This window comes from Nicotiana tabacum, chromosome 5 (genome assembly GCF_000715075.1).
Source record: "Nicotiana tabacum cultivar K326 chromosome 5, ASM71507v2, whole genome shotgun sequence".
In the NCBI taxonomy this organism is placed as follows: Eukaryota; Viridiplantae; Streptophyta; class Magnoliopsida; order Solanales; family Solanaceae; genus Nicotiana; species Nicotiana tabacum.
In genome coordinates, this window is record NC_134084.1 from 92,436,692 (window position 1) to 92,447,508 (window position 10,817).

The window sequence follows — 10,817 nt, forward strand, 5'->3', positions numbered from 1 at the left end:
CCACAAGAATCAACTTTTGGGCTTTCCAATCTTCTTTCAACTTTTTCTGGCTTTTCAATCTTCTTTCCTTCAACATTTTATTAATTAGCACGTTCCTAATTACTTGTCAAAAAGGAAAAGCACCGTTTCGTTTTTAATTTAATCATCCATTAGCTGCCTTTCAAGATTCTATTCCCATCTTAATCCCCTGTTCCAAGAGATATATAAAAATCAAAACAGGGAAAGAGAGTCTATCTACAATCAATTATCTTTGATCAATTCCAAATAACCCGATAAAAACATTTTCTTAGAAATTAAAATGTCTACTTCTGCTGATTCAAATATGGCAATTGCCAAAACCATAATATCAGCAGTTGGCTCTGCTGCTGCAATGGCAATGGTGGCACATAACCTCCCACCAGAAGTTCAAGACTATATTTTTTTCGGCATAAGAAACCTCTTTATTAAATTCTCAAATCAGCTAATAATATTAATTGATGAATTTGATGGCATGGTGAGTAACCAAGTATACGAATCAGCGCAAATTTACTTGGGCTCCAAGCTCTCTCCTAACACACGTCGCTTCAAAATCAGCAAACCTGAGAAGGAGAAGAATTTCAATATGAGCATGGAACGTAACGAGGAAGTTACTGACTGTTTCAAAGGTCAGAAATTCAAGTGGATATGGATTTGCAGGCAAGTTCAGTCAAAAGATTATTTCTATAATCCGCGTGACATGAACTCCACTCTAAAATCCGAAGTTAGATCCTATGAACTCACGTTTCACAGTAAAAACAAGGACTTTGTCCTCGAATGTTACTTGCCCTACATTATTAACGAAGCAAAATTGCGAAAACAAGAAATCAGGACATTAAAGATCCACACTGTGGATTATGAGAATATGCATGACCTAAGTGCAGTGTGGACGCCGGTGAATCTTAATCATCCTGCTACGTTTGAGACTCTGGCAATGGATGTGGAACAAAAGGAAAGGATTGTTAAGGATTTGGACAGGTTTGTGAAGAGGAAAGAGTATTATAGGAAAGTTGGGAAAGCATGGAAAAGAGGGTATTTGTTGTATGGTCCACCAGGTACTGGTAAATCTAGTTTGATTGCAGCTATGGCCAATTAATTGAACTTTGATATATATGATTTGGAGTTGACTGAGGTGAAGAAGAATACGGACTTGCGGCGGTTGCTGGTGGCCACTGCTAATAAGTCCATATTGGTGGTGGAGGATATTGATGCTACCATTGATTTGCAAGAAAAGTTGTCTAGCCGTGTAGCGGCTCCTTCTAATGATTCTCATGAGGAAGAAAGCAAGGTTAGAATCTTTTAAAAATTAAAAATTCCATTTCTTTTACATTTTTTAAATGTTAGAAAGAATTTAGAGAGAGCTCACTTTTATTTAGTTAATTATATTCTTCAACATAATAGAGTTATTACTCTTTTCGTCCCAATTTATGTATTATCATGCGGATCTCAAAAGTCAAATTATTTGGGGCTCACACTAGCTTAAAGATAATACTCTTAAAATAATTACCATCGTCGGACAAGCTTCCTCTTATTTGCTCTCTAACTGGCTCAAGCGTGCCAATCAACGTGGCCGCTCCACGACATTCACTATTTCCATAATCATTCATCAAATTATCCGCTCTGATACTATTATGTTGGTCTCGTTCTCAAAAAACTAACGTAACTGGATATATGTTTTTGTTATGTCTTTTCTTGTTATAGGTGACACTGTCTGGTCTGCTGAACTTCACTGATGGCTTGTGGTCGAGTTGTGGAGACGAAAGAATTATAATTTTCACAACAAATCACGTGGAAAAGCTCGATCCTGCATTGTTGCGACCAGGTCGCATGGACGTGCACATTCATATGGCATATTGCACTCCTTGTGGCTTTAGGCTTCTTGCTTCCAATTACCTTGGGATAAGAGAGCATCAACTATTTGAAGAGATAGAGGAGTTGATTGGAAATACGGCAGTGACACCAGCTGAAGTTGCAGAGCAGCTGATGAAGGAAGATGAAGTTGACATTGCACTTAAAGGCTTGATTGAGTTTCTTCATAAAAAGAGGAAAGAACAGGAAGAGACAAGGCTCAAAGTACTCAAGAGGAAGAAAAATAAGTAGAAACGAAGGAAGACCGGGAGAATGTTGCAAATAAAAATTAGGATTCACTTGACTTTGTAAAATAACAACATGGCCCCACCTATCTATGTTTGATTTAACAACATGGCCCCACCTATCTATGTTTGATATTTGACTAACTTTTGGAAAATAAGTGTGCATCTTAATTAAGTTATTGAAAATTATAAAGAATTTAATTGATACACACGAACAGAAGTTCATCTTCAATGTTAGATTATTATCACTGGTGTGAATTTTTGGATTTAGTTTTTCTTGAAGATTATAATTTCAGTTGTTTTGTTTAATTTATCACTATCGTTAGGTACTATTTTGCATTCTATTGCTCCTTATGTTTCGTTTTAACTTCTCAGATAACACATCTTATTTTCTATGTGTAACGACCCGACTGGTCGTTTTACTTTCTAGAACCTCGTTCCCCTAAGTAAGACTTTCCGTACATGCTTTTACTGATTTATAACTTGCGGGGATGGTTGGTTCGGGATTTGGAAGAGTTTTGGTTGAAATCGGAACACTTGGTTCCTTAAGGTTTGCTTAAAAGGTAAATTTTGACTTCGGTCAACGTTTTGAGTAAACGACCTCGGAATCAGGATTTGAAGGCTCCAACAGGTTTGTATGATGATTTCGGACTTGGGCGTATGTCCCGATCGGGTCTTGGATGATCCGAGAGCGTTTTGGCGCATAATAGTGAAAGTTGATTCCTTAAGGATTTTGAAGTTCTTTGACTTTGGTTTGGAGCGAGTTTTTGTGTTATCGAGGTCCGAATGAAATTTCAAGATAGGGAATAGTTCCGCATTGTCATTTAAGACTTGCACGCAAAATTTGGTGTCAATCCGAGTAGTATAAGTGTGTTTCTTTTCATTGGAGGTAGATTGAAGAACTTGAAGTTCATAAGTTTGATTCAATTGGTTTTAGAGGGTGATTCTTAGATTTAGCGTTGTTTGGGGCGTTCTGAGGGTTCGAGCAAGTCCGTTTTATGATTTTAAACTTGTCGGTATGTTCGGGCGGGGCCTTGGGGGCCCTGAGCGTCAATCGGATGAGGCTCGAGTTTAAGCTAGAAAATTTTAGAAGGAGCTGAAGTTCCAGGCATCTGTCATAACCGCAGGTGCGAGACCACAGAAGCGGCCCATCCATCGCAGATGCGGCCCAAGGGGAGGAGTCTAGGAACCGTAGATACGGCTCCTCTTCCGCATAAGCGGCCCCAAATTCCGCAGATGCGGACCTTCCTTTGCAAAAGCGAGATCGCATATGTGGTCCCCTAACTGCAGGTGTGGAAATCGCTGAAGGCAGTGCCTTCATTTAATGCGGAAATGTGCCATTTTCTACACATTTCATTCATTACTTGGGCGATTTGGGAGTTTCAAAAGAGGGGATTTCAGCCTAACATTTTGAGGTAAGTTATGTCTACCTATTTTGGGTTTAATACATAGTTTAGGGGTAGATTACACCATATAAATTAGTAAAAATCATGGGATTAGAGTAAAACTTAGGGTTTTGATAAAAATAAGATCTAACTACGAAATTTGTTATGGAATGGAATAAAAATCATATATTCTCGATCCTTAGGTTATGGGTAACAACTTTCTTCAAAAATTTCCAGAATCCGGGCACGTGGGCCAGGAATGAATTTTAGGAACCTTGCCTTTAGGGTTATCAAATTAGTTTAATAGTTAGAATATGAACTCTTGAGAATGTATTGACTAGTTTTTACCCCATTTGAATAGTTTTGGATCGTTTGGCTCTGTATTGAGGGTTTGAGTGCATTCTTGAATTTGGAAGTAAGCTTTGGAGCAAGGTGAGTCTCCTTTCTAACCTCGTAAGAGGGAAATAAACCACATAAGTGAATTAAATAAATGTATGTGACTATCTGTGAGGGCTACGTACGTACGTGGTGACGAGAGTCCGTACATAGCTATTGTTAATTGCCTGGGTAATTTAGGACTCGTATCATGCCATACTTGCAAATGCTTACGTCAGTGCTTGCTACTAAGATCACTTAGGCCATGCTAGAAACTTGTAAATAAATATAGACGGATATGCTCACTTACTTGAGAAATTGTATGAACTTATTCGACTATGAATGAGCATTGTATGCTTGCTTGATAGTAAATTGCTATTTGTGGATCGGGTCGATCGCTTCGGTAGAAATAGATGCATCTATGGTTCGCGCCATTCGACCCTCTAGCAGTGCACAATTTATTATTATGTTGGATCGGGTCGTACGTCATCAGCATAATGTGCGCATAATATTTATGTGAAACTCTTCCGTGATATACTCTGGTTATATGCTTTGAAATATACTTCTTTCATGACATGACTGAAATTGATGTATTGTTAAGAAGTAATATCCTATTTCTCCTTGTTTGGGATTGTCATCATATTTATGTTATTCATGCTTAGTGTAACACTTAAATATTATTGATATTGACCTTAGTAAGTGTCAAGTCGACCTCTCGTCACTATTTCTTCGAGGTTAGATTGGATACTTGCTGGGTACATGTTGTTTATGTACTCATACTATGCTTCTGTACTTAACTGTACAGGATCTGAGGCAGATGCATCTAGTTACCTGTCCAGCGCGCGTTCCTGACTCCAGATCGAGATCTCACGGTGAGCTTCCCCTTCTGAGCCGTTCGGCATCATACCAGAGTTCTCTTCTTTTGTTGTTGTTATGTACTGTCTATTCTGTTCCAGACAGTAAGATAGAGGTATTTTGTACATTCTACTAGTTGCCCTAGTACTTATGACATTAGTTCCTGGCACACACTTTGTAGACTATTATTTTGGGGATGTATTTCTATTATTATAAACTTGTTAATTATCGACTGTTTAAAAGTTTAAAATTTAAAAATGTTGGAATTTTTTTGGTAAAATAAATGAGAACTTACTAGTTGATTAGGGTCGACTTGCCTAACAACAGTGTTGGGCGCCATCACGACCTATAATGGAATTTGGGTCGTGACACCATGATACAAATCCGGGTAAATTTCACTGACCGTATCTTATTTTCCATGTTACAAATCTGAGTAAATCTTTACCTATGGTCATTCAATTTTGAGTTTATAACACAAAAATTACTTTTTTATTTTTGTCACATAAAAGTCATTCAACTTTGAGATTGTAACATAAAACTCACTTTTCTATTCTTTGTCACATAAAAATCATATCATCTAACTTTGTTCAAGTTAACTAAAAAGCAAATATCACCTGAATTTTTATATGTAGTACTAGGAATATGACGTAACACTCCAAAATAGCTATTTAGCTTAATAAAACATATTAAATGTAATAGATTAATGTTAGAGACGTCGTCATGCTTCTCTTCGTAACACTACTCTCGCTTGTGATTTATGAAATTACACATTTACCTCCATATTTTGATTTCTTTGTACTAACTCGACGCCATTGAAACATATGCTCGTAGATTTTGTGTGTTTGCCCTTGAATTGTTTGATGCTCTAACAATGATTCTTCTGCTAATTCAAAAAGGTGTTTATAAAATCATTAAGAAAATGAGTAAAAATTAATAAGGGTAAAATAGTCAGATCTAATTTTTACATTAATGATAATGAGTTAGCAAAATTATTACAAAGTAATCAAACTAAGGAAAGTAAATATAATATCCGTAAACGACAACTGAGATTTGTGAAACAGGGATGGAGGTTTCTCAAATTTCCCAAATGTATCTAACTTATTTTGGAGTGTTATGTTATATTTCCAGGAAAAAGAATTGGTGATAGTTACTTATAAGCTAACTTGGCAAAAATTGAATGATTTTTATGTCATAAAAAATAGAAAAATAACTTTTGTGTTATAAACTCAAAGTTGAATGAACACGGGTACAATTTACCCTACAAATCCTATTAAAAACAAGTACTCCTTCCGTTTTATATTAAATGAGGTACTTTCCTTTTTAGTCTGTTCCAAAACGAATGACACATTTCTAAATTTGGAAATAGTTCAACTTTAAACTCTTTCATTTTACTCATTTATCCTTAATGAGAAGCTTTTACAGCCACACAAATGTCATGGCCCCACAAACTTTTTACCCCTTAAGCTTTTAAGACCACAAGTTTCAAAAGTCTTTTTTTTTTCTTAAACTCCGTGCCGAGCCAAACTACCTCATCTAATATGAAACGGAGAGAGTAGTTAAACTTGAAGGAATGTATACTTGTTGTCGATCTCTTTAAACTACTAATCTGTCCGATAAAAAATGGAATAACTTGTATCGCTTGGTCATCAATTTTGGTTCAGATATGAATTCGATTAACATTTCATGTTCTAAGAAATATATACTTATTATTCCATTGGAATATATATAGGGGTGGAAGAAAGAAACTGTATCTAAAGAAACACGTTGAGAAAAAATAGATGTATTAAAAATTTGAACGATACTGCTTTTTAAATTAAATCACACTGGAGCGTGTCAAGAATCGGATCGTCAATTTAGTTTCCTAATTAGCTTAGTGTATTGGGAAAAAACTGAGTTTATATTAAAGATGATGTGGCATGACACGTGGTTTAGTTAAATGGTCAAAGCGCAACAATTGACTAAGAGGCACGGATGGAGACAGCCACGGGAAGAAGAATTTAAATAGGCACGAGACGACGTATAGATACGAGTCTCGTACCAATTTAAATTATTTACAGCCAACGGATTAGAAGGCATTAAAGACAAAGATCTGATGACAGAAAGGAGTCCAAATTCATTATTAAATACTTGATACGTTAAAAAATTGGTATTTAATAGGAATGATTGTATAACGGCTTATTTAATGTCATTTATTACTCATGATTATATCATTAAAGCTGAGGCTTCATTCCTTTACCTAGAATTATCTATAAAAGGAAGAAGTATCATCATTTGTAAGGACACGGAATATTATTGAGAATTCATTGAAATACACAACTATTTGTTGTTTTACCATCATTCTCAAAAGTATTTTATTTTGTCTCTTGATTATCAGAACCCGAATTTCTTTTTAACTTTGACCAAAGACTCAGATTTTTGGTTAAACAAATTGGTTCCGTTACCGGGAATCTGATAATCTTTCCTTTTAAGCTATATCTTATCTATTGTCGTCACCATGTCAAACAACAACGCCGACAACAATAGTAATAACACATTGGGAAACCATGAGAATCAAATACATCAAAATCAAGATGACGTGGTTCCCTCTCCTCTAAATTCACCACGTCAATCTCGTGAAGGCACTCCTGTTACTGAATCCCGTGCTGATCAACAAGAGCAATCTGAACATTTTGAAGGAGTTACAACTGAAGCTTTACAAAAGCTAATTGATGCACAGGTCGGCAAAGCTCTTCAGGCACTTGTTAGTCGATTGCCTGCTGCGCCACCCACACCAACTCCTAATAATAATACATTGGAGAATCCCCGTTCTGGTCTTGATAATTCTAGAAACGGAGCAACCCCTAGTGAACCACAGGAAGGGGGACCAGGTAATTTAAATAATTCATATTTGCAAAATTTAGTACTAACCTTGCAGAAACAACTTAAGGAACAAAACGAGCGTATTGAACAAATCCCTGGAGTTCCGCCTGTAATAAAAGGAGTAGACATGGACAAATACTCACAACAACTATGGAAGCCTAGTGCTGCTCCCCTTCCAATTCCGAAGAAGTTCAAAATGCCTGACATCCCGAAATATGATGGTACTACAGACCCACGTGACCACATGACTGCATTTACAACAGGCGTAAAAGGCAACGACTTGACCAAACAAGAAATTGAATCAGTATTGGTCAAGAAATTTGGAGAAACACTCACCAAGGGTACATTAACCTGGTATTCTCTTTTATCTGAAAATTCTATTAATTCTTTTGTTGAGCTTGCAGATTCTTTTATTAAAGCACATTCGGGAGCACAAAAGGTTGAGAAAAGAATGAAAGATATTTTCAAAATCAAACAAGGGGATTCGGAGCTGCTTAGAAACTTTGTTGATAGATTCCAGCGTGAAAGAATGACTCTACCTCGTGTGCCTGACAATTGGGCTGCTATAGCCTTTGCAAGTAATTTAAATGACAAAAGTTCTGAAGCCACGAGACGACTCAAAGAAAGCCTTCGAGAATTTCCTGCAACCACATGGAATGATGTTTACAACAGGTATAGCACGAAGCTGCGAATTGAAGAAGATACCGTACCTAAGCTTCATCATGAAGAAAGGGGCGGTACCCGAAGGTCAGAAACCGAAAAAAGATCAGGTAAAAACAGGTACGATCCATATATGGGACCTGCAGGAAAAGACCCACGGTCGAAACAAGATAGCCAACAATATGATCAAAAATCGAGGAACCGGGATTCTGGCTCTTCTTCAAAGTTCAGGAATGATCGGAACAGACAAGAATCACGAGATGATGACAGGAGTTTAAAGGCACGATTCGGCAGATATAATTTTAATGTCTCTACTTCCGAGCTTGTAGCTGTTTTAAGAAGCATGGGAGATAAGGTACGGTGGCCAAAATAGATGCGGTCAAATCCAAGTAGACGCAATCCAGATCATTGGTGCGAATTTCACAACGATCACGGGCACAAAACTTCAGAATGTAGATTCCTGCAGAGTGAAGTGGATCATTTATTGAAGCAAGGGTACCTCACTGAGTTATTTAGTGAGAAAGGAAAACAAGCTTATATGAAAAACAGGCAAGAGCCACCACAACCTCCTTCACCCAAGAGGACAGTGAATGTCATAAGCGGGGGAGAAGATATTCACGGCATAACCTACACAGCCTCCAACAAGGTTTCTAAGGTAACAATTACACACGGGAAACGGGTGCGGCAGGTCCTAGAAAATGAAAGTATTTCGTTCGATGACGCAGATACCGAAGGAGTGACAACTCCACATAATGACGCACTGGTAATATCTTTACTTGTACATGATACTAATGTAAAACGAGTTTTGATTGATCCAGGGAATTCTGTAAATATTATATTACTAAGGGTACTACGGGAAATGTAAGCTGAAGACAAAATGATACCCAAGGCGCACACCTTGTCAGGCTTCGACAATTCAAGTGTAGTAACAAAAGGTGAGGTATTTCTAACAACTTTTGCTATGGGTGTTGTGAAGGAAACTAAATTTCAGGTAGTTGATATGGAAATGGCCTACAATATGATCATGGGGAGACCATGGATACACGATATGGATGTTGTCCCATCAACTCTACATCAGGTTATTAAATTCCCATCACCATGGGGAATTTGCCAAATTCGTGGGGATCAGCAGATGGCTAGAAGTATCAATGTTGTAACAAGTACGAGCGCCGCAAATAAAGAAAAATAGCAATTACAGGAAACAGTTGAAGGTAAAAAAGATCAAACTTCAACTGAACAGGAAAAGACGGATTTGGACTCAAGACCTGACACAATTCAAGAACCTGAAGAAAATGAAAACATCAAAACGACAATTGAAGAGCTTGAGGCAGTGATGTTATTTGATCAATGGCCTGAACGGAAGGTTTATGTCGGGACCAATTTAAGCATGAACATGCGAGGTATGATAATCGAATTTTTGAAAGCTAACTTAGATTGTTTTGCTTGGTCCCACGCTGATATGACAGGGATACCACCGAATGTGATGACTCACAAACTCAATGAGGACCCTTCTTTCACACCAATAAAGCAAAAGAAACGAAAGCAAGGTGCTTTCAAGAACCAAGTGATTCAGGATGAAGTCCAAAAATTATTAAAAATCGGATCGATCCGTGAGGTAAAGTATCCTACTTGGTTAGCTAACACGGTGGTCGTACCCAAGAAAAATGGTAAGTGGCGTGTTTGTGTGGATTATACCGATTTAAATAAAGCTTGTCCAAAAGATTCCTTTCCCTTACCGCATATAGACCAACTTATTGATGCAACCGCAGGTCATGAATTTTTAAGTTTTTTAGATGCATACTCGGGGTATAATCAAATTAAAATGGATCCTGGTGATGAAGAAAAAACTTCTTTCACCACAGACAGGGGGACTTACTGTTATAAAGTAATGCCCTTTGGTCTCAAAAATGCTGGGGCAACCTATCAAAGGTTGGTCACCAAAATGTTCCAAGAACATTTAGGCAAAACAATGGAGGTATATATAGACGACATGCTCGTCAAAACCCAGCAATCTCATGATCATATTTCTCATTTATCTGTTACTTTTGAAATTTTGCGAAAATTTAATATGAAACTCAACCCAGAAAAATGTGCATTTGGAGTTGCATCAGGTAAGTTTTTGGGTTTTCTTGTTTCTAATCGTGGTATTGAAGTAAATCCTTCTCAGATCAAAGCAATAGAAGAAATCCCTGATATCCTCACTAATAAAAAGGAAGTACAAAGATTAACGGGAAGAATTGCAGCTTTGGGGAGATTTATTTCCAAATCCTCAGAAAGGTGTTTTAAGTTTTTCTCTGCACTTAAAAAGCAAGATCATTTTGAATGGAATGAAGATTGTCAACAAGCCCTTAGAAGTTTGAAAACTTATTTGTCAAAACCACCGTTGTTGGCAAAACCAAAGGTGGGGGAAAAACTTCTCATTTATTTGGCCGTATCTGAAGTCGCAGTGAGTGCTGTTTTAGTCCGCGAGGACCAAGGTAAACAATCTCCTATTTATTATGTAAGTAAGTCCTTATTGGAAGCTGAGACACGATATCCACAGTTAGAAAAATTAGCATTAGCTTTGATCATGGCA

General features: G+C 37.2%; 1 protein-coding gene across 1 annotated transcript; it reads left to right on the plus strand.

Moving 5' to 3' along the window:
• Positions 1 to 228: 228 nt before the first annotated feature.
• LOC107795723 (protein HYPER-SENSITIVITY-RELATED 4-like) lies at positions 229 to 2,266 on the plus strand. Its single transcript, XM_075252682.1, has 2 exons — positions 229 to 1,303; positions 1,717 to 2,266. The coding sequence occupies exon 1, from the start codon at positions 299 to 301 to the stop codon at positions 1,109 to 1,111; it is 813 nt and encodes a 270-aa protein (XP_075108783.1). The 5' UTR covers positions 229 to 298; the 3' UTR covers positions 1,112 to 1,303; positions 1,717 to 2,266.
• The last annotated feature ends 8,551 nt before the right edge of the window (positions 2,267 to 10,817 follow it).

Bases quoted from the DNA above. Each gene is read 5' to 3' on its own strand.
- LOC107795723 (XM_075252682.1), top strand. From the start codon at position 299: ATGTCTACTTCTGCTGATTCAAATATGGCAATTGCCAAAACCATAATA.